Below are 24,106 nucleotides of genomic sequence, written 5' to 3'. Positions count from 1 at the left end.
TCTCACCACGGGGACTCGCCATCTGATCCGGCCCGAAGACAGGCTGAACTCCAGGACCAGGGGGTCCAAACTTATGTGGATCCTCCCGGAACAGCAAGTATGAGAGTTACATTGAGGGGGGGAGGGGTAGTGGGGGCTCACGGAGGCTCGAATTTGGATATTCACCCAGCAGGAGGCGGTAGGCTGGTGGTCCGGCCGGTTACCAACAATGGTAGAACTGTCTGGCTGGACGCCGGGGTGGGGGGAGGGGGGTAAGGGGTTTGTTGATGTGGTTACGTTCACAGGGGGGACCAGGGGTCAGTTGGGGAAAGGTTTCAGGACCACCTGGGGGGGAAGGGGGGAAGGGAAACGGGAGATCAGAGGATAACACGAAAAGAGCCGGACAAGGAAAGTGCCACGAGTCAGCTATCCAGTACGGGTTTTTTTTTAGACAATGGCTGAAGATCTACCTACCCTGGGCGTGGGCGCCCTAAACGTGAGGGGGCTGAACACCCCCACCAAAAGATCCCTGGTCTGCAGGGAATTCAGGAGGGCTAAACTAGACGTGCTTTTCCTTCAGGAGACGCACTGGGCGAGGGGGAAAGAACCGAGGCTAAGGGGGGGGGGATTGGGGAAGTCCTCAGCGCCTCCCACAAGACCAAGAAAAGGGGGGTGGCCATAGTGCTAGCGAGGGACATTGGATTTGAAGTAGAAGCCTCATTGAAAGACCCGGAGGGGCGGTTCCTGCTGGCGAGGGGCTCCCTGCGGGGCTCCCCCTTAACACTTGCAGTTGTGTACGGCCCCAATGAAGGCCAGGCGCAATTTTGGGAGGGAGTGAAGAAAAGATTGAAATTATTCGTACGCGGGCTGATGGTGGTGGGGGGGGACTTTAACATGGTCCTGGACCCGAAAGTTGATAGGAAACGCTTAGAACCCCAACCCACCAGGGCTGCAGATGAAATTATGGCCCGCTCCTTCCAACGGATCAACACAGAGCTGGGCCTAGTGGACACCATCCCGACCCCTAGGGCAGAACACCCCTCCTTCACATACTATTCTGCAATCCACACATCATATTCCCGAATAGATTACATCCTGGTAGACGAACCCCTGCGCCCATATGTCTCCGGCTATGAGGTTGACCCGGTCCCCTGGTCCGACCATGACCTGGTCCGTACCACCATTATAGGGGAATGGCGAGGTGGCAGAAAAGGGCGATGGAAGTGCAATGACTCCCTGCTGAAGGACGATGTCCTGGCGCAAGAAGTGCAGGACGCCATTACGGAATACTTCAAGCTGAACGACAATGGCGAGGTGGGTGCGCATGTGCTGTGGGACGCCTTCAAGGCGACCTTACGTGGGGTTCTCATAAGAATGGGGGCTCAGAAAAAAAGGGAGAGGGAGGCCCAAGAAAAATCCCTTAGGGAAAAGATCGCACAGCTCCAGCCGGGAGGCCCCCCGGAGGCACCCTTAGCTATGGATCAAATCACAGCCCTAGAAAATTATAAACTACAATTGAAAGATCTCTTGTTGCACAAAACTGAGCGCAACCTCCAGCTAGTGAAACAAAAATATTATGAGAAGGGGGACAGAGCCGATAAAATCCTGGCCTGGAAACTTAGAGAGGTCCAGAGGAGCAGAATGGTGAGGGCAATCAGGAACGAACGGGGCTCACTAGACCATAGCACCCCAGTCATAGGAGCGGCTTTTCGACGCTACTATGAACTACTATATTCGTCAGAATATGCCGGGGAAGACAATCAGATTGAGGAGTTCCAGGACTCCATCCAGATCCCATCCCTGACAGGCGTGATGGCAGAGGGTCTAGAGGGAGGGGTCACAGAGGAGGAGTTGGAGAATGCAATCGGTGGGATGAAGGCGGGAACGTCCCCGGGGGAAGATGGGTTCTCAGTATACTCCTACAAGAGGTTCCGGTCCTTTTTGGCCACACACCTGGCGAGGGTATTCAATGCAGTACTGGAGGGGGGCACCCTGCCGGAAACGATGATGAGAGCCATCATAGTGGTATTGCCCAAGGAAGGAAAAGACCCCACTGACTGCTCCTCCTACCGCCCGATCTCCCTCCTAAATACAGATGTCAAGATCCTAGCTAAGGTGATGGGTAAACGGTTGGAGGGGATAATGCCCAAGTTAGTACACAGGGATCAAGTGGGGTTCGTGAAGGGCAGGCAGGGCTCGGATAATATCAGGAAGACCATAGACCTAATCCACTATGCCCAGGAATCAGACCTGGAGGCGAGTTTGCTTTCCTTGGACTCCGAGAAGGCATTCGACAGGGTCGAGTGGAGGTACATGCAACTCCTCCTCCGTCGAATGGGCTTTGGGCCTCACGTTAGGACCTGGGTCTCCGCCCTCTATAGAACCCCAACAGCGAGAGTGCAGGTGAACGGGGAACTCTCCGACTCATTCCCCCTCACGAGGGGAACACGACAGGGGTGCCCACTCTCTCCGTTAATCTACGTCCTGACGATGGAACCTCCGGCCATAGCAGTCCGGGCCCACCCCGACATCAAAGGGATCAAAAGGGGAGAAGTAGAGTTCAAGCTCTCCCTGTTCGCTGACGACATCCTAGCGTACTTGGTGGAGCCCAGCTCCTCGCTCCCCCCCCCCCTCCTGCGTCTGATGACAGCCTTTGGGCAGTTCTCGGGACTAAAAATAAATGCAGCTAAGTCAAAGCTCCTACCCATGAGGGCCCAGGACCCGTGGTTGGACCCCCGGGACAGGTGTGCGGGGATTGCGGTGGGGAGGGATTCCATCAGGTACTTGGGGGTAACCCTGACTAGAGATCTCTCGAGATTGGCCCCGGAGAACTATGGGCCTATCCTGGCGGGGTTACGTCTGACCTGAGGAGATGGGATGGTATGATTCTGTCCTGGTATGGGCGCATGACAGCGATAAAGATGAACGTACTACCGAGATTACTATATTTATTCACCGCGCTCCCAACGGAGGTCCCCGCCCAGTTGCTCCGTGATCTACAAAAAGCAATACGCGAGTTTGTATGGCAAGGGAGGGCCCCGAGAATAGGAAAGGCCACCCTAACACTACCCAGAGAGGAGGGCGGGTTCGGACTACCGGACTTTCTCCTTTACTACCGGGCCGCCCAGCTGCGGGTCTTGCTGGAGCACATGAAGGAGGGGATGGGCACCTACTGGTCATACCTGGAGGACATGGACGCCCACCCTCTGAAAGTGCGCAACCGCCTGTGGCTGCCGCGTAGACTCATCCCTAGCAAACTGAAAGCCCACCCAACCCTGGGAATACTTTGGACAATCTGGAAAGAGGGACCCACAACCTCCTACCTCACGACATGGCCCTCTCCAATGTCTTCGCTTTGGGGCCACCCGCTCAAATTAGGTAGCAGGGGATTCAGGAATGCCCAGTCATGGTCGGACGGGGGTCTGGAATGGGCGGGACAACTGTTCAAAGAGGGCGAGTTCCTCGAATACGAGGCCCTGCGAGATGCACTGGGGCGGGAGTCCCTTTCAATCTTTGAATATCTGCGCCTGACGGGCATCCTTTGTGACCAAACATGGGGCCAGAACCTACGGAGACAGCTGACCCCCTTCGAAAAGTTCCTGGACACGGCCACATCAAGGAAGGGGGCGGTCTCCAAAATGTACCAAATACTGAACACTGTTAACTTGGAGGGGAGAAGAGGGTTCCGGGGGTTTTGGGACGACTTGGCAGGAGAACCACTCACGGAGGAGGCGTGGTCCAAAGTCTTTAAGATAGCATTTCATGGGAACCTATTTACATCGGACATGGAGCACAACTTCAAGATTCTACAGGGCTGGCATAGGGACCCGTTGAAACTGTCCAAGATGTTTTCGGGAGTGTCCCCCAGATGCCCAAGGGGTTGTGGCCAAGTGTGATCGAGGGGGCATATGTGGTGGTCCTGCCCCAAGGTGCAGGAGTTCTGGGAGAAGGTACGGGGGTGGATGGCCGAGGTCACCGAGGAACTAATCCCACTCAACCCCCTAACAATGTTGCTGGGCCTCCCCCCGGAGGACACTGAACTGTATAGGTACCCAAGAATGTGGGAGACGATGTTGCGAGCGTGCAGAGTGGCCCTGGCACAAAGGTGGAAGAGCCCAGAGACCCCGTCCAAGGAAGATTGGCTTAAGAAACTAAAAAACATGTTCTTAATGGACAAATTGACGGCCATGGTAAATAACGAATTGGGCTCCTTTCAGGCTAACTGGTATGGGGTCTATGGGGCATGGGGCTGGGACCCCCACTGACAATATGAGTACACTCTGGCAGAATGGCGGGGGTGGGTTTGGAATGCTTTACTCGGGGATCTAGGAGTAGCCCAGGACCCGGGAGACGCCGGATCTCACTCAGCCAATTTGGACGCGAGAGTATAGCATACCTCTGTGGCAACGCACGAGCGACGACGACAGCTCCAGCTGTTCGACTTTTGAAGTGACTCTGATCTGGGGGGAGGGGAGGAGTTGGGATGGGGGGGAAGGGGGGAGAGGGAACCTGGGGGTTTAATGACAATGTTAAATAATGATGATTACGACGCTCCCAGCGTTGCCGTTTGTATTTTTCTTCGGAAAACCACCAATAAAACCAAAGTTTAAAAAAAAAAATATTTTTTAACCAACCAAAACTAAAAATATATATATAAATAAATACATTAAAAAAATGTGACCTTTTTTTTGACCATTTGACCGGACACCGACTTGGCATATATACTTGCCAAGCGTAGAATCACAATGGGTTGCAAGGCATGCAACATGATAGAAGTCTGGTGGGCAGACCTGCAGAAATGGACTGAAGCTGAAACAGCAGTGTGACAGGAAGGAAGAGGCAGAAACCCGGACAGCCTGGAAACACTTAGTAGCCACATTATATGGGCCCACCCAGGACTGGTCGAGCGACCAGGATCCTGAAAAGGACATTAGAAACAAAACCCTCTTCGCAAAATAAGACGTGGACCGCGAAATGGAGTAGGCTCGAATGGGGGGAGGGAAAGGGGTAGGCAGTAGACACTGAAGGATATATGTAAATTCTAAAACGTGAGAACATGTACTGCAAAGTTAGGTTGTATGTTTGTGTTAAAACTAATAACATTGGTTTAAAAAAGTGTGCCAGGGGACACCCAGCCCTAGTTCCTTTAGTTAAGTTAAGAAGCGGGATTAAATTCACTCCTACCCCAATGTTGGTGCTTTATAGAAGCACTTCAGTAACTACACCAATCGTTCACCTAAATTCATCCTCTTCATCTGTACCCATTCATCCCTTTACGGATCAGGGGATGCATTTTTATTCTCCAGCATGGGGTCTGGCATGGATTCACATGCTCATGAATATTCCCCGTCGTCAGGCTGGGAATCCTCGGTAAAGGAAAAAACCAGTATCAGTTTCGTTTCTGATCTGTCTTTCGTAGTAATAACCAATCACTGGTCTCTGCGTCATACTGACCACAGCTAATGACTGCCCTCTACCTAAGCACCGCCTCTGGCAGCCATCTTCAGATTTTTACCGCACGTTCATGTGTTGGGATCCTCGTGCTATTGCTCTCGAGCGTTAGTGCTATTTTTTTCACGTTTTTTTCTCAAAACTTCGTTTTTTTCCGGTCAAAAGAGCCTCAAGCTCCACCGACTCTCCATCCGATCAACGGGGACCCTTGTCGGATTCGTCTGCGCCCCTCAAGGGTGAAGATTTCGTCGAGCTACGTTTTGGAGGACTCCAGAAGCTTCTCAGGCCCGGACATGGCCCAGGAGAAGGGAAGCTCGACGCCCGGAAAGCTGTTCAGGGTCTGCCCTGGATGCCTGCTGCAGAACATCTTTAAGGAGGACGAACACTCCTTTTGTCTCTACTGCTTACATGAGGACAAGACGCACGTGGAGAAGGACTGTGCGTTTTGCGGCAATATGTCGGAGCGGACCATGAAGGAACGCCACCAACGCCTCGCCAACTGGCTGGAAGGGAAGAGCCCGTCAGGCGAGAAGAAGAGGAAGAAATCCGAGCGGTCTTCTAAGACCTTTGAGGACGCCCCGGCGACGGGGGTCCAACCCAAGGCCAAGCACCGCGAGTCCGCTGGCACCGGGAGCGCCGAACGGTCGGGCTCTACGGGCGCCAGGCAGGGCGCACCCTCCCCGGCACCTTCAGCCACGAGCCAACGCTCTGGGTCGGGTAAGAGGAAGGGCGAGCACCCGGCGAAGCTCCTGGAGAGGCCCCAGTCGTGCTCGAAGGCCCCATCGGAGGGGGAGCGAGGCAGTGTCCTCCCCCCTCAAGGATAAGGCGGTGAGCGCACCTAAGGTGGTGAAGGCCTTAATCCATCCGGCCAAGCCCTCTATCGATACTGTCGCGGCGGCCCTGGCTCAGCCTGTGGAGGCTACACCAGTGGTGGCGACCTCAGGGCTCAGTCTCCCTGCCACCTCGGAGGGAGTCCTCTTTTGTGCCCATCGATAGGACCCCCGTGAAATCCCCGGCGGGGAAGAAAAAGGGGGGGCAGGGCGTCGTAGATTCGGCTTCAGAGGAAGAGCTGATCGAGGTCTTAAGCCACGGCCTTGGCGTGGATGAAGACCGGCCCGTCGGGATGGATCCCGACGCAGGTGACGACGACAGCGTCGAGGGGTGCCGACGGGGCCCCTGATCGCCCGTCGGATTCCCCTCTGCTAGCGCCGCAAGACAACTCGGCGGCCATTTTGTTGGCTATACAGTCCTTATGCTCAGAGATAAGGACGAGACTACCGTTGCCGACGGAGGAGCCTCTCCCGTCGGGGGATCCTGAACCGGGACCTTCGGGTGTTCCCCCTCCCAAGAAAAGGATTCACCCTCCACCTCCTTTTCAGCCGTCGCGACCCGTCCAGCCCTCCTCCCCGTCCACCCGAGGGGATGATACGGGGACTGACACGGCAGCGAAGGGTACGGACGACGAGGTATACGACGAGGATCTCCCATCGTCACCTCCCACCAGGGCCTCTCCGCCCGACGAGATTGGATCGTTCCACTCCATGATCGCCAGGGCATCCGAGCTTTTCCAACTCTGCCCTGAGGAGAAGAAAAAGGAAGGATTCCTTTATCAACGGCGCGAGGCCAAGAGGAAGACGGTCCTCGCGGTGCCTCTACTGGACGACATTTGGGATGAGGGCCTCGCCCTCCTCAAGAACCCTTCCACGACGCCAGCTAGAAGAGACCGGTACGAAAAGAAGTACCGGGTCCCGGACGCGGCCCCCCTGTGCCTCCGGGCGCAGCCTACCCCGGACTCCGTCGTCTCCGCGGCGGCCAGGAAGAAAGCGGGGGGGGGGGTGCGGCCTCCACATCGACTTCCCCACCGGACGGCGAGGGAAAGAAATTGGACGCTATGGGGCGCAGGGTCATCTCGTCTGCAGCGACGACGATTAAAGCCGCCAACGCCTTGGCTATCGTGGCCCGCTACGACAGGGAGCTATGGTACAAACTGGCTCCCCTGCTGGACTTCCTACCGGACGACAAGAAGGCGGATGCCCTGGAGATCCTACAGGAAGGTGAGGTGGCGTCGGACCACGCCATCACTATTGCGACGGACATCGCCGACACTGGATTTCGCCAGTTGGGCAACGGCGTGTGCCTTAGGCAGCGTGGATGGCTCAAGGCTATGGACTTCCGTCAAGACGTACAGACCAGAGTCCTGGACATGCCGTTCGATGGGAACAACCTGTTTGGGAAAACAGTGGACGATTCCCTTCAGGCCATTAAAGCGGACACTGAGACGGCCCGGGCCCTTGGGGTTCTACAGCAACGACGGACGCCCTTTCGGAGCAGCGGAGGCAAGGGCGCCTCCAAAGGTTCCGGCGGCGGCTTCTCTACCTACCGTCAAGCGGCCCGCTCGTCGTCTCAAGAGGCCTGCAGAGGACGAGGCAAGTCTGGAGGACCCCGCCGTCGTCGCCAAGGAGGTCAAGGCGGCAAAGCCTCGTCGAAACAGGATTGAACCGGCCGTGGGGTCGGGCCCCCACCGAAGCACCCCGGTGGGAGGCCGGCTGGCGAGCTTCGTCAGCGTGTGGGAGTCCATCTCCACCGACCTTTGGGTGCTAGACGCCTTGGCCCGGGGCCACGCGCTCGAGTTTCAAAGAAGGTGCCCGCGCGTCCCCCCCGTGGCCAGGAGAGAACTGCTTCACGTCCCTCAGCTTCTCCTGGAGGTAAAGGCGTTGCTCAGGAAGGGCGCCATCGAACTCGCCCCAAAGAGGCTTCGGGGCTCCGGAGTTTACTCGAGATACTTCCTCGTGAAGAAGAAGACGGGAGGATGGCTCCCCATCCTAGACCTGCGACGTCTGAACAAGTTCATCAAGGCGCAGAAGTTCCGGATGGTCACCCTCCATCACGTCCTGGGTCAGCTGGAGGAAGGAGACTTCCTGTCGTCGTTGGATTTGGAAGATGCCTACTTCCATATTCCCATCCTAAAGGGGCACCGAAAATTCCTCAGGTTTGTGGTCCAAGGGCGTCACTACCAGTTGAAAGCCCTCCCCTTCGGACTACGGTCGGCACCCAGGGTATTTACCACGTGCCTTGCACCGGTGGCGGCGCATCTGCGCCGCGAGGGGATCCACGTCTACCCCTACCTGGACGACTGGTTCATCCGAGCCAAGACGAGGGAGCTCGCCGTGGACCACACGGCAAGGACCGTCCAACTTCTCACGGACCTGGGATTCTCCGTGAACTACGCCAAGTCCCACCTGGTACCCGCGCAAAACGCACTGTTTCTGGGAGCGAAGCTTGACACAGTGTCCCTTCTGGCCTCCCCGTCGGAGGAAAGGACCGGGTCCATCCTGGGCAAGGTACAGCGGATGTTGGTTTCCGAAGCGGCCAAGGTGAGGTCCATCAAGTCCCTCCTCGGAATGATGTCCTCTTGCATCTACTTCATTCCCATGTGCAGGCTCCGGATGCGCCCGTTGCAGGAGTTCCTGGACGCGCGCTGGATCCAAACGACGGGCGGCTTCGAGGAGAGGATCACACTCGACGAGAGTTTCCGCCGAGCGGTCCGGTGGTGGGGCACCCGCGCGCATCTGTCGGCGGGCATGGACTTCCAGACCCCCAGGAGACAGTGACCACGGATGCCTCCCTGGAAGGGTGGGGAGCGCACACCGAAAATCTGTACGCGAGAGGCCTCTGGCTCCCGACGGAGAAGTCCCTCCATATCAACGTCCTGGAGCTCCGTGCAGTGTTCTGGGCCCTCAGGTCCTTCCTTCCGTCCCTCAAGGGTAAGGTGGTGAGGATCTTCACCAACAACACCACCACCATGTTTTACATCAGGAAACAGGGCGGAACCAGGTCCCCAGCACTGTCCAAGGAGGCGCAGGACCTGTGGCATTGGGCAGTCGCCCAATGGATGTTTCTGGTGCCGTTTCATCTGGCAGGGATAAAAAACACCATCGCCGACTCACTCAGCAGGGAGCTGCGCTCGTGCTACGAGTGGGAACTACGGCAGGATCTAGTGGATCGCCTCTTCCGACGGTGGGGCACACCCCAGATCGACCTGTTCGCGACGGCGACGAACTCCAAGTGCCGGAGGTTCGCCAGCAGGTTTCCCCAGGCGAGGAGCATGGGCGATGCTTTCTCGTTCCCCTGGGAGGGCCTGTTCCTCTACGCGTTCCCTCCTTTGCCACTGCTAATCCGGCTCGTCAACCAGCTCAAGAGGTCACGGTGCAGGATGATCCTCGTCGCACCTGCGTGGCCGAGGCAGATATGGTTCCCAGACTTTCTGGACTTGTCAGCGTCCCCGCCAATCAAGCTGCCGGTGGACGCGGATCTACTCTCCAGGGAAGGAGGCGCCATCCTCCACCACGACCTGAAATCGCTGAACTTGCAGGCCTGGCTCCTGCAGCGCTAGAGTTTGGAGGATACGACATACCGGCCGACTGCAGAGAGATTCTTGCAAAGGCCAGGGCGTCCTCGACTCTTAAATGCTACGGGCACAAATGGAAGAGGTTCTCTGTCTGGTGCCACCCACAGAAGATTAACCCTCTACGGATTACGGCTCCCCAGGTACTGCCGTACCTGCTGACGCTGGCCAAAGCTGGACTGGTACACGTGTCCATCAAGATTCATCTTGCTGCGATCTCCCGATACACCAGAACCACGGGCCGGACGTCCCTGTGGTCTCATCGTCTGGTGAAAGAGTTCATGAAGGGACTGTTCAGATCGTTCCCGCCGGTGAAGGCGCCGGCCCCGGCGTGGGAGCTCAACGTGGTGCTGACCAAGCTCATGGGACCTCCGTTCGAGCCTCTGCACTCGGCCCCGTTGAAGTTTCTGTCGTGGAAAACAGCGTTTCTTGTGGCCATCACCTCCGCACGACGGGTGGGAGAGATCCAGGCCCTTTCCTGCAAGGCCCCGTACTTGACTTTTCACGACACGAGGGTAGTGCTCAGGACGCACCCCTCCTTCATGCCCAAGGTACCGTCGGACTTCCGTCTCAACGAACCCTTGGTGTTGCCTGTGTTCTTTCCGTCGCCTTTGTCGCCGGCTGAGAGGACTTTGCACTCGCTGGATGTGGCTAGAGCGCTGAAGTTCTACGTGGACCGCACAAAGTGTTTTCGGAAGACGTCACAACTCTTTGTGAACTTGGGACCTGTCAATCAGGGGAAGGCTCTCTCTAAGGCTTCCATTTCCAGATGGCTCTCCGGCTGTATCATGTACTGTCATCGGTTGGCAAATCGACCGCTGCCTGGCCGTCCGAGAGCCCATTCCACCAGAGCGATCGCAGCTACCACAGCGTTCCTTTCTGGTGTGCCCCTGCTGGACATATGCAGGGCTGCTACGTGGAGGTCGACGCACACCTTCACGAAATTCTACTGCGTCGAACAGGATTCCAGGGAGGAGACTAGGGTCGGCCAAGCAGTGCTGCGCAACCTGTTCGCCTGAGGTGAGCCTGGTGAGGAGGTAAGATGCTTAATGTTGAGTTTGATGTAATGCTTAATGTTGAGCCTTTGCCACCTCCCGTGGTTGTGCATGTGTGTACTGCTATGTATTCTTTATTCATGAGCATGTGAATCCATGCCAGACCCATGCTGGAGAACAACAGTTACAGGTAAGTAACTTGTTCCTTATCCACTTGCAAAATTACTCAGCCTTATTTAAGAACCTGACATTTTTCATTTTTGATAGGCTTAGTAGTGCTCTAGGTAGGATTTTGAAATGTGAGAATTTTACTCCCTCATTTTTTTAAGTTGGGAGTAAAATGATTTTTCAGGGAGTAAAGTCTCATTCACAATGGGGTTATAATATAAGTGAATGAAAAATAAGTAACATTTTTGTTTTGCTGATTATTTGTTTGCACCTAGTTATTTGCACATTTCAAAATGTGCCTCTTCGAACCAGGCACTGACCAAAGTAGTTTCTTCCTTTTGGTACTACATGCAGTACTTTTCCAGACACATCCATGGAGCTGGGCACAAGGTCCAACATGTGTTTTTCCTATTTTTCTTGGGTATATTTGAACTCCCCATTTTATTTATTTTTTTAGGAGTATTTGCCTCTTTTTTGGCAGTTAAAGTGGCTGACACACCCTTTATCTGTAGGGCTGTTAGTCATTTTTCAGTGACAGGTGGGCAACTGCTCTGTTAACCTTGGGTAAAATAACATTGTGGGCTTCCTTCCTTCACAATGGATTCAAAGAATACTAGAATCTACAGCAATATTTCGTGATGAGTGGATGAGGGATTTTTGTCCTGTGTCACACAGGGCTCGTTGAGTGGGGCGGGGCGTTCTGATTAACTAGTTAGATGTGCACCCTCTATACGATTTGTGCAAAAAACTATTTCTTAAAATAAGGGTGGGCATGGCTTGTGTCGTATACTGGATGGACTATGGCCCCATGTTTCCATTCAGTCTCTTACACAATGTATTCTGGATTTGGCTGCTCTTGGCCTCTTCTCTTGGGTTAGCAACCCAGTATTACCATGCTGGTGATTATAGAATCATACATCTAAGTGCAAGCCCATAGACCAAAAAGCCATTGCGCTTCATGGGGTTGTTAACAGAAATCGAATTTATCTCGCAGCCATACACTACAATATATTATCTATATGTATTTCCTTCTGTACATTCTCCTAGAGCTACAGACTCCTATAGAATGTACCCTGGTAACCATGTTCACACTGAATGTATGCTCCATGCTTGAATGGGAATCATGCACCCAAGCTATTGCAAACATATCGCCTATGTCCTCGTTCCCCGTTCCTCCCTCCCTTTTACCTGGCTAGCCTATGTCCTCGTTCCCCGTTGCTCTTTTTGCCCACTTTATTTTACTATTATACCCTTTCACTACCCCCAAAGAGCACAGAATGCAGAATCCGGCAAAAGCACAATATGCCAATTTCTGAATAAGCCTATGCAGTCTGAGGCTACTATGGTGTCGATAATGTTCAGTCCAAAAACATACCACGTTTCTTGTAACTAGTGGCAGTAAAAAAACTCAGACATACATTCCGATAAACTGTTGGTATCCGTTTATGAACAAAGAAAAAGTTGGATTTTGCAACCGTTTGGCAAAAATGACTTGCATCCTTTTATATTTAGCTGCTTTTTTAAGCTTCAATATCATTTTTTTTTAACACAGGCAAGAGCTCTACCTGCCCTAGTATTCTAAATATATATAAAATGGTGCTGTAATCATAAAATACGTTTTTGTGAAGTAATTGATTTCTTAGCCTTGTACTTTAAATTACTGTTAGCAGAAGCATGCCTCATCTAATTTTTAAATGTTTCTATGTGCAATGCACCTATATCTAAGGTCACAGTACACCTCTCCCCCATTCACCTTCTTGATTTTGAGCTAGTAGCAGCCTTCTGTTTTCTCTTTAAAATGTATGCGTTCCCACGGGACGAGTTTGTGGCAAGCAGTGGCCTACATGTCTTGCCTTTGTTGACCTGTGACACTAGTACCCGTTCTTTTGTCAGCTCTCAGTACTGCAGTGACCTATTCCTCAGAGCAGGTGGCAGAGCTGATGGCTGAGACAAACTCGCTTTGGATTATTGACAGCGGAGGTAACTCGTTTGGAGGAGTTTGATGATGGAAGTCTCGCAGTGTTGGGGATCTTTGATAATGGGAGCAGATTAACCATCGCTTCTCTCCCTCCTCCCCAACATATGCCCACCCTTTATGCATCCCTACACTCAATCATCATCATCCGCTTTTGCAAACTTCTCGCACTCTTTTCTATCCACCTTGAGGGAAACGACCCCCACCCCGTGTTCTAGTGCGAATCGCCTTCCAGCCAGCCCCGCCCGACAGAGGCCTATTGCTGCGCTCTATCCACTCCTTCCAGGCAAAAGCCGGCATCCTCAGTCCATCCCATTCAGTCACAGCCTCACCTTCGATCCACCCCCAATGCACAGGGTTATTTAATAGCTTGCTGTGCCCGTTAAGACACTGCCACCTTAGTTTTTCTATACATATTGTTTAAAACGATTCACTGGCCCATCGTTTTATTTTATGTTGCTACGTGTAATGGCGTTGAGGGTAGTGTGATGGATGCCCTGTCCTCAACTTTTGATTGTGGGGAGCCTCTACCAGCCCCCACCTCACTTTTCTTACCATAATTGTGCGAATCCGTAGAAATATACTGAGCAGCACTAAGCTTGGAAAGTTGAAGTGCTAGGTTCCTCAAAATGCTTGATCTTGGGCAAATCACTGAATCTGCATGTGCTTCAGGTCCTTTATCCGCTGTTTGTTTTATTTTGTGCATGTAAAAATCAAATCTAGTGTACACATTGCTCGGAAACTTTAACCTGTGAATGTTTTATTTTTTGCCTGTTACTATATATGTGTACAATGAGATCAAAGGAAAGAAACAAATACTCGGCCAATCCCTTACGAACATTGAAAGAATGTTCATAAATGAAGAGAGCCATAATAAAAACAAAACTAAAGTCTGATTATAATAAATGGGTGAAAAGACACTTAAGATCCCTGAAAACTAGTGCATGGCAAATAATATACTCTGCCATGAGGGGAAATGATGTCGAACTCCTATGGAAGGTCTTTAATAATAGAACTAGTAATAGTCTCGGGAGGATAGCTCAGCGCCAACATGCTCGCCTTGGAAGCAAGACGACACTGAGCAATACAGGTTCGATCCCCGGGTCTGCACTTGGAAAGCTCTGGGTATTAAGCGCGTTATAAATAACCTATCATATCATCATCATAACTACTCAACCTAAGGAATCTATATTGAATAGTTTATCAGCCTTTATGTGGGAAAAACATGTAGGGGAAAAATGTAAAGCAGAAAAAGAACTCAAAATGCTGCAGAAACCAGAACTGAATCTAAACATCCCATATGAAGATATTCTTCACCTTATTAAGAAGTTAAAAAAAATCCAGAGCCCGGGACGGGATATCTAACCTGGTAATGCTTGGGAATCCCAAAAAATGGGCAGCAATCCTAAAACTACTCTTTGATAAGTTTATCAGAACAGGATTAATCCATAAATCCTGGACCTTATCTTACATGGTCCCTATACATAAACATGGGAGCAGAAATAATCCAAATAACTATCGCCTGCTAGCTCTGTTAGATGGGTCGAGCAAGATCTTTGCACGATGGATACTGCATGGAATAGGACAATGGATTAATGAAAATGGGATACTAAGTAGATTCCAGATAGGATTTCGAAAGGGCCTATCATGTGCCCATAGTATATTGGTAATGATACTCTAATTCATCAGACCACCTTCAAGGAAAGACCTCTCTTGCATATCTTGTTTGTAGCTTTTGTTAGTGCGTTTGACACTATCAATCGGGACAAGCTATGGGATAAACTGAAAAAGATGAAAATGCTGTATCACCTATTATATGCTTGCCAAATATTACACGAAGATACAAAGGCTCATTTTCGACTTGGAGGATCGGTTGATATGTCAGATCGCATAGAAATAGGCCGAGGGTAAAACAAGGCGTCTTATTAGCACCTATATTGTATAATCTATTTGTGATTTGGACTCGCATATTACTGGCAGCAGTTCCTGTGTTCCTAAATTAGGTAAAGAGAAAATCACATATTTGGCTTGTGCAGATGATTTGGCAATTTTATTATTATTTTTTTTATAATAGTGGTAGGACTAAACTGCTGAAAAATATATGGAATTTGCCAAAATCAATGATGTATCCACAAAAAAACTAAAATGATGGCCTTTGGATGCACAAAGAGGGGCAAAAAGCGGTATTTCTGCTAGTGATGAGTGGATCGAAAGGGTGGATGAAAACAAATATCTGGGCTATGAGATAGTGTCTAAAAGAAATGAAGCCGATATGTTAGCACATCGGAGAACAAAAGCCTTGACCATTAGGATCATGTTGAAATATTTTGTAACCTCTAATCTGGACTATAACTTAATAGGACCAATCACTCTATCAGCAGATATTGGTGGCGACTGTCTCCTATGCAATGGAGTCCTCCTTCCTGAATTTGGACACATGGGCCGATGGATTGGAAGGTTTGATATGGCTCTGAATATTGGGCCTGTCAACAGCCACTCCTAGTAGGCAAGTCATTTGTATAGAGTTAGGATTAACTTCATTGAGTACCTTGGTTAGAATTGGAGCTTTTTATATAGCGCTTTGGATTAAGGCACGGCATAAATAACACATAATTATCATTAAAATAAGAAGAGGGACAATGTACCTAAAGATTATGCTAGCCAATGGTTATAATTTCTTGGAAATAATAAAAAGGGGAATACATGAGGATACATGTAAGTTTGAGAACATTCAAAAACCTAAATGAGACCTTCTTTAAAGAAATAAATTGGACACTGATCTGGATGGATGGATTGGGGGCTTTAGAAGCAGAACTCATAAAGAAAGCAAAAGATTGGGATTGGGATTGGGTATGCAATCATGAACCTATTAGTAGATTGAAATCTCTAGAGGATAAGAAAGGTTGCTATACCTATAGAAGTGCGCAAAAATACATGCACCTTTTCCGAAACCCTATATTTTGCAGGATCTTTATGCAAATAAGATTCAATAAACTCCCAGTTTTAGAAATCTCAGGGAAATGGTTGAATATTCCAAAAGAGAAAAGAACATGTAGATCATGCAAAGATCCGAGCGAAGTGGAATCGCTCAGACATATCTTAACTAAATGCCCTCATATGCGAAAATACTATTATTACTATTATAGACATCTGGCAGAGGGCTATAAAGATATATCGAGTGAAATGTTCTGGTTAAATCGTATAAGCGGACGAGGTTTGGAAAGGGCCATTGCACTGATACAGGAATGGATGATATTGGAGAAGGAAATACTGGTGATGAAATAATGTTTTAACTTGATGAAATTGACATGTAAAATCTCATTTAAATGAAATGTTAAAGATTTTATATTTTGTTTGTATATGTGAAAAGTTCAATGAATTAAAACACAAAATAAAAAAATGTGTGCACGCACATGGACATGCAAAGTATTTGCTAGATATCCTGCCAGTCATCTTCTGTGAAGTGTGATTTTTTTCTTAAGTGCTGGTCCTACTCTGTGAAGGCCTTGAGCAAGCAAGCAGTTCAAGTGGAAATATTTTGTTTGAATTGTGGGCCATCTGCTGATTGTCATGCTAAAAAGATCAGAATTCTTCCATATGTTCATTTTTTGAATTCTTGTGTTTTCATTTTAGTTCACTCAGTTTGGGCTCTTAAGTGGCTTTTTATTTTTAAAGCATTCATTTTTCTTGACTTTTAATAAACATTGACACGTCTTTTTAAATTGTATTTATTCCTACAGTTCAAAGAAATAGATTCCAGAAAGATTTTAAAAGCAATGTTGACATACGTTTGGCCCAAAGACAGGCCAGATCTTCGGGCAAGAGTTGCAATTTCCCTCGGCCTTTTGGCAGCTGCAAAGGTAAGCAAGGCGAGCATGAACGCGCCAATTTTAGGTCCTTTTGCTAGCATTGTTCAAGAAATACCTGCGTTTTAATATGTTGGTTTCCTTCAAAACATATGTAATAACCACATGTTTCATGTGTTGCTAAGCATGTTTTGTTTTCTGTTCATAAAACACATATATACCTGTGTCCATGTTTAGAGAGGGTGATGATTCTTAACCTGGTTTTTTTTTGTTATGTTTGAGCCTTAAGACTTCTTTTTCTAAACCAGGGATCTTCATTCTTGGTAAACGTTTAACATAAATGGTTTAGCAAATGCACCGATCCATCATTCCTTTATCCTTGCTTCATCCAACAGCAAACCCTAAAACAATGCATCAAAACTAGTTACTTGCATTGGAAAAGCTCTTAGTCCTATGAGTTCCATGTACAGATGGTAGCTCTACAGCTGCTACACTTCTTGAACACGGACTGCTATTACTCCTACATCCAGGTTACGCCATCCTTCTGGGCTGTTCCTGTCGTGGGTAGTGCAGGTGATACCTTTTGTGCCCAGTCCCAGTGCTTTTCTTCACACCAGCTGTTCTGGGTGCGTTTCTGCAAGGCATCAAGCTTACTCATCGCTTCTCAGTTTTGTTCATTCTCTTTTCCCGAGAACGTCTTGTCTCTAAATCCTGCCTGGGGCATTTGAAACAAAACTCCTATGAATTCCGCTTCTCGGAGGCCAGCTCTTATATACTCTGCTTAGAGTGCTTCTGCCATGTCTGAGAACGCGGTGTGTCACAGTAAGGACTTTTTTTAGGGCATTGACGGTGCATCTTCGCAGATGGGATGCTATCTTTCAATTTCTTCCACCAGCAATGCTGAAGAACTTAAAAGTGTCTTATATGTGAATTCTTTACTCATTTTCTCATCTCGCTTGGGTAGGTTTCCATGTATTCATTTCATGTATTCATTTCCAGTTTCCTACCGTCTCATGCACCTCTAGGGCTTCACATCCCAGCTAGCTACCTGCGCCAAGTTGCTAGGGTTCGACATCTACAAACAGCTCTCCTTCAAAACAGCACATAGCAAGGAAGACACAAACGGCATGGTACCAGCTTTCTTCCCTGCAGAAAATCAAGCTATTCGGGTCAGAAAACAACTTCAGATCTGCTGTCTAAGCCTTGGTCCTCCCCCAACTGGATGGTGACATTGCCCTTTAGAAAGGCCTTTTCGGCGACTACGCTGGCACCCCTGAGATGTCTCCTGCATACTGCAGCACATCTCTCACCCTGAAGTCACCAAGCTACCTCACTGAGAAACTGAGCCGCTCCAGAAGTAGAGCGATCCACCAGACGGAAGGGCCTCTGCTCATTGTACTCCGGTGCAAGAAGGAAAGAACCAGAACACATGCCTTCTTACTTTATGCCCCACGACTCTGGAAACTCCTCCACATCAACATCAAACTTGTCCCCTCACCTCTACAGTTGAAGACCCACTCAAAGCAATTCCTCCTCCCCAACACCTACGTCCACACACCCTTGACTGCCTACCTTTCCTGAGACTGTCTGATCTGTCCCCACCGTTTCCTCCTTTGGTTTCTCTTCCTCACTCCCTGTGCCCTTCCCCCCCACTGATCGTAAAGGCCTCCTTTGCTTCCTCAATGTGGGGTCTGCGCTCAAATAACCTTATAATAATTGGCTTCCAGAAAACATGCTCTTTCTAGATTCCACCTTTTGTTGCCTCCAACCACTACAACAGGCCTAACAGTGTCTCCTAACCTTCTCCCTTAATCCCTATGTTAAAGGATGGCTCCCTCCCTGGGTAAAAGGGACCCAAATCCCTATGTCCCTGGGCATCTTTGGCAAAGGGCATACAGATGTGGGAGATGACCAGAAACCCACTTCATGGATGGCTTCGAAGTCCAGACAATCAAATGGCGGAAACAAGTATTCTAGCCCCGGTGATAACTAGGAGATTCATCTTGCCTTACAGTTCAGACCAATGTGCTGAAGGAAGACTTTAGTATATGGCAAAAGCCTTATTTGTAAGTCCCAGCAAATGGAAAATGTGTGTCCACTTCAGGCCTGTATAAAATGTGTGCGCTTGCCTAGTCACCTGCTCATTCAGTCCTCTTTGGCCACAGCAACCTTGTGACATGTTCTGTTTTTTCAAATAAAAGTAAAACATCTGAACAGTATCTGTGTGAGGGTGAGGGCGAGAGTACCAAAGCTGTTGCATCTATGACAAAATAATAAAAATGCTGTGACATTGATATGATAGTTTATTTATATAGCGCCTGTGCACAATGTGTTTCAAAGCGCTTCAAGGCAAGGAACAAGGGAAAATACGATTACATTCTTACAGGCCATGAACAGTAAGCATGTGAAATTAACTTTCGTACTCGGCCTGACGACATTTCAGATAGTGCAAGAGCTAAGACATACATAAGGAAGGGAGGGGGGAGTGGGAAGGAAATGGAAACAGACAGGCGACTACCGTACCATTCCTCACGACCGGAGGAAAATAAAAGGTGAGGGAGAGGGGTGTAGAAAGTGACGGGAGGAACAAAACAAGCGACTATCGTACTAGGCCTGACAACGTTTCTGATAGTGCTGGAGCGAGAGGGGTGGGGGACAGTAAGGGGATGGGGGAGCGACAGACGATGTTGTGATCATACTAGGTCCAGGGACGATTCTGATAGAGTAGGTGCATAGAACAAAGTAAGGGGAGGAGATGGGGAGAGGGGAGAAGAGAACAGAGAGTAGAGTAAGCATTCAAGAAGGGTGCAGAAGCAAGAGGGGAGAGCGAATATTGCAGAAGTCAGTAGTAACGTTGCGAGGCAGGACACAAGATGAAGATGGGAATAGCATGATTCAGGACCACCATGAGTACAAGATGCAAAGGAAGTCCAGTATGAGCGTTGAGAAAGGGTGACGCACCACGACTCAATGAAGTAGATTGTGTAACCAGAGGTTGTGGAAGGAGATCAGTGAGTGTGCCCAGTTTTATTACAGGACAAACAAATGCAGACCTATTGGGACTGTATGGTGCTAGGCAGTTGATGTTCCAACTGGAATCTGCCTTTCTTCAAATGCATTGTCCCGGAGTGTATGCATTGGCGCAGGTGTCGGGAGGCAAGCCTGGTTCAGGGGAGCTACTTTCAAACATAAGGCCTAAGAAGTACCAGTCCTCTGCTGTGAGTGTGTAGCCTATTTTTTGCATTCATGAATGAGGTTGTCCTGAAAGACCAGTAAGAAGACTGCAAAATTGTTAGGCTGTCACAAGCAGTTTAGAAAAACATTCCTCGTCTTGGTTAACTTTAATGCATTCATAAACATTGAATATCTCTACCCCCATATGGAATCCTGTTGTATTGAAATTCTCATTTATATAGATAAAATATGTACTTAACCTTAACCTATATCATACTCCTATGTCGGTCTCTTTCCTTCATTCTTATGGGATACCTTGTCCCATGGGGACGGGACCAGAGCCTTTTTGGACCGCAATAAAACATTCCCTTTAAATTAATGCACACAGGGCATGCCGGGCATGTATGCCCACAGTGACTCCTCCCACAAGCCCCGCCAGACCGTTTTACTTCTCGAAGGGACTGGACACCTTTCATCTTCTGCGTTGAATGTATTTCTTTTTGATGCTAATTTCAAAATGTTTTTTCCTCCACACTATCCTACTGCACCTTCATACCCTGCGTATGGCAGTGATAATTGTTTTTTGTTTCTGCACCTGTTTGGGCAGAAAGTTCAGATGCCAATAGCCTCTACCTGAGCTGTTTGGGCTCTTCCCACCAGTGGGACTTTTGTTCGACCTGTGTCAAAGTCATTGGCAAGCCCTCTTTGGTGACACTCCTCGCTGCCGGATTAAGGACTTTGTTGAGGGAATGCTCAGATCTTTGCGCCTGTGCAGGTACATTCTGTTCTTTTTCAGGCACTGCTCCCGGGCCATTCCTTTCCAGGTATCATTTGAGCAGGAGGGTCAAGTCTGGTCCTGCTAAACCTACTGGGGAGGTCGATGTAGTACCAATCTAGGGGGCCGAAGGATATGCAGAGCCTCTTACTGACCAACCCGTTTCATGCTCTTCAGGGTCTGTTCGGGCAGCTACCCACCTCCGGTCGAGGGCCTTTATGGTCGAATACCAGGCAACAGCTTGAGGGGGTGACGGTTACCAGTGGTATTTCCACCGAGGGTATGACGGTACATCTGGAACGACTGTCCAGGACTCCGCAAACTCCTGTCACAGGGCATGTTCCTGATGGCCGTCAGACATTTGCCTTAGTGCGCCATTTTGGCGTATAGTAGCACTTGTCTCTACCAAAGGAGCCCGTATGCTCAGCCCTAAGATGCGGGAGAGCTAGGGCTACCAAGAAGAGGGTTTCCCCGGTGCAGGAACAATCTGGGGGCCAAGGACTGCTCTTCACCGACTACTTGGCCACACCAGAAACAGAGCGACATGACTGCGTGGTCCCCTGTGCCTTCATCCCCAGGCGAGCTGGCAGCCAGATTCAACTCCAAGGGACAAGCATCTCAAACTGCCTTACCGCCAACAGTCTCAAGCGAGGCATTCATGGACTGAATGGAATCGGACCCAGTGGAGCACGGTTTCTCCAGCATACCCCAACGCCTTTGTCCTCATTGGATTATTGGCCACAGCAAGCGTACTGTGCCCCTGTCGCACCGATCAATAGGATGCCTGCTCCTGCCCTTACAGATGAGGTTACTCAGGACCCACAAGACACAGGTTCTGATACTGAAGAGGAAGTACCTCGCTCCATCTAGGCTTTATCACAAAAGGATGATATATTTGGCCGATTTCTTGGGGGCACCTCAGCCAAATGAGCCACAGCCAGAGGTTGGTGTGCCATCAGAGATATTGGCCCTCCACTCCTCAAACAGATGGAGGTTACCACTCCAAAAAGATGTCTTCGCTGAGGCATTGAAGCTATGGGGAAAGCCTTATGCCTTACAACCGATGAACAAGAAGTTGAAGGCCAGATACCCACCCCTTCCGTCTGAAAAGCTGCGCCTAGTGTAAGGAAGGCATGGTATCAAACAGTGAAGACAGACACAACTGATCAGTTCAAGAGTATTTATTGAACTTGAATGGGTTGGTTGAATGCCAATCTAAAGATGGGAGCAAGGTACGACCATCAAATAAAAATAATGCAGTCCTAGGCAAGTCTGTCAAAATAAAAGGACCTATACTAATAAACCAATCCTTGCATCTAAATAAAAAATGGTGAGATATGCAGTATGCAAAAAGAAAAGTGTTCAGTTGGCTTCCCTTCTGCACATTTTCAGCATGGGGCAAGGCTGCACTTTCGAGCTTCGCACACTCTGGCTTCTCTGCCATGAGGATACAGTTTAAAGCAAAGGTATCCGGGCCTTTTGCGAAAGCTTGTTTTCCAATAACAGTCTTACTGCAGAGGGCCTGTCGCAACAAATGAACACCAAAGTTCCTGTCTTTTAGGGCTTTTACGCGTACAAGTTCTTGTCTCATTATTCTTCATGGGTCTCTCTCCTTCAGGCTCGGACCCCTTTTTACCAGACTGTTCACAACTTGTTTCCCGGGTTCGGGCCCGGACCATGCATCTCACTTTCTACGTTTTCCTCTTGATCTAAAAAATCGATGACTTTTGAATGTGCGATGGGTTTTTTCTTAACCTCTTGGGTAGATACCTTTTACAAAGACCTTGAATTGAGGCCCCACGCGGCGCCGGACCACTCCGTCAATGGTATTGTATCTTTCCTACTCAAAGTTAAAACATTCATTAGCAAGTTAGCTTTTCCAGCATGGGGTCTGGCATGGATTCACATGCTCATGAATATTCCCCGTCAGGCTGGGAATCCTCGGTAAAGAAAAAACCAGTATCAGTTTCGTTTCTGATCTGTCTTTCGTAGTAGTAACCAATCACTGGTCTCTGCGTCATACTGACCACAGCCAATGACTGCCCTCTACCTTAGCACCGCCTCTGGCAGCCATCTTCAGATTTTTACCGCACGTTCATGTGTTGGGATCCTCGTGCTATTGCTCTCGAGCGTTAGTGCTATTTTTTTTTCACATTTTTTCTCAAAAACTTCGTTTTTTCGGTCAAAAGAGCCTCAAGCTCCACCGACTCTCCTTCCGATCAACGGGGACCCTTGTCGGATTCGTCTGCGCCCCTCAAGGGTGAAGATTTCGTCGAGCTACGCTTTTGGAGGACTCCAGAAGCTTCTCAGGCCCGGACATGGCCCAGGAGAAGGGAAGCTCGACGCCCGGAAAGCTGTTCAGGATCTGCCCTGGATGCCAGCTGCAGAACGTCTTTAAGGAGGACGAACACTCCTTTTGTCTCTACTGCTTACATGAGGACAAGACGCACGTGGAGAAGGACTGCGCGTTTTGCGGCAATATGTCGGAGCGGACCATGAAGGACCGCCATCAACGTCTCGCCAACTGGCTGGAAGGGAAGAGCCCGTCAGGCGAGAAGAGGAGGAAGAAATCCGAGCGGTCTTCTAAGACCTTTGAGGACGCCCCGGCGACGGGGGTCCAACACAAGGCCAAGCACCGCGAGTCCGCTGGCACCGGGAGCGCCGAACGGTCGGGCTCTACGGGCGCCAGGCAGGGCGTACCCTCCCCGGCACCTTCAGCCACGAGCCAACGCTCTGGGTCGGGTAAGAGAAAGGGCGAGCACCCGGCGAAGCTCCTGGAGAGGCCCCGGTCGAGCTCGAAGGCCCCATTGGAGGGAGAGCGAGGCAGTGTCCCCCCCCCTCAAGGATAAGGCGGTGAGCGCACCTAAGGTGGTGAAGGCCTTAATCCATCCGGCCAAGCCCTCTATCGATACTGTCGCGGCGGCCCTGGCTCAGCCTGTGGAGGCTACACCAGTGGTGGCGACCTCGGGGCTCAGAGTCTCCCTGTCACCTCGGAGGGAGTCCTCTTTTGTGCCCATCGATAGGACCCCCGTGAAATCCCCGGCGGGGAAGAAAAAGGGGGGGCAGGGCGTCGTCGTAGATTCGGCCTCAGCCTCGGAGGAAGAGCTGATTGAGGTCTTAAACCACGGCCTTGGCGTGGAAGAAGACCGGCCCATCGGGATGGATTCCGACGCGGGTGACGACGACATCGTCGAGGGTGCCGGCGGGGCCCCTGATCGCCCGTCGGATTCCCCTCTGCCAGCGCCGCAAGACAACTCGCCGGCCATTTTGTTGGCTATACAGTCCTTATGTTCAGAGATGAGGACGAGACTACCGTTGCCGACGGAGGAACCTCTCCCGTCGGGGGATCCTGAACTGGGACCTTCTGGTGTTCCCCCG

At 50.1% G+C, this 24,106-nt stretch overlaps 1 protein-coding gene across 1 annotated transcript in view; it reads left to right on the top strand.

Moving 5' to 3' along the window:
* ABCB7 (ATP binding cassette subfamily B member 7) overlaps window positions 1-24,106 on the top strand; it is a 1,379,199-nt gene that overhangs the window by 466,336 nt on the left and 888,757 nt on the right. Inside the window, exon 4 of the mRNA XM_069612580.1 lies at window positions 16,714-16,833. Coding sequence (XP_069468681.1) covers window positions 16,714-16,833 — 120 coding nt within the window. The remainder of the gene's footprint in view (window positions 1-16,713; window positions 16,834-24,106) is intronic.

Source organism: Ambystoma mexicanum, chromosome 5p (assembly GCF_040938575.1).
Source record: "Ambystoma mexicanum isolate Mex_15411 chromosome 5p, UKY_AmexF1_1, whole genome shotgun sequence".
NCBI lineage: Eukaryota > Metazoa > Chordata > Amphibia > Caudata > Ambystomatidae > Ambystoma > Ambystoma mexicanum.
Note: the sequence above shows the minus strand (reverse complement) of the source record. Positions and strands in the feature narration are given on the sequence as shown.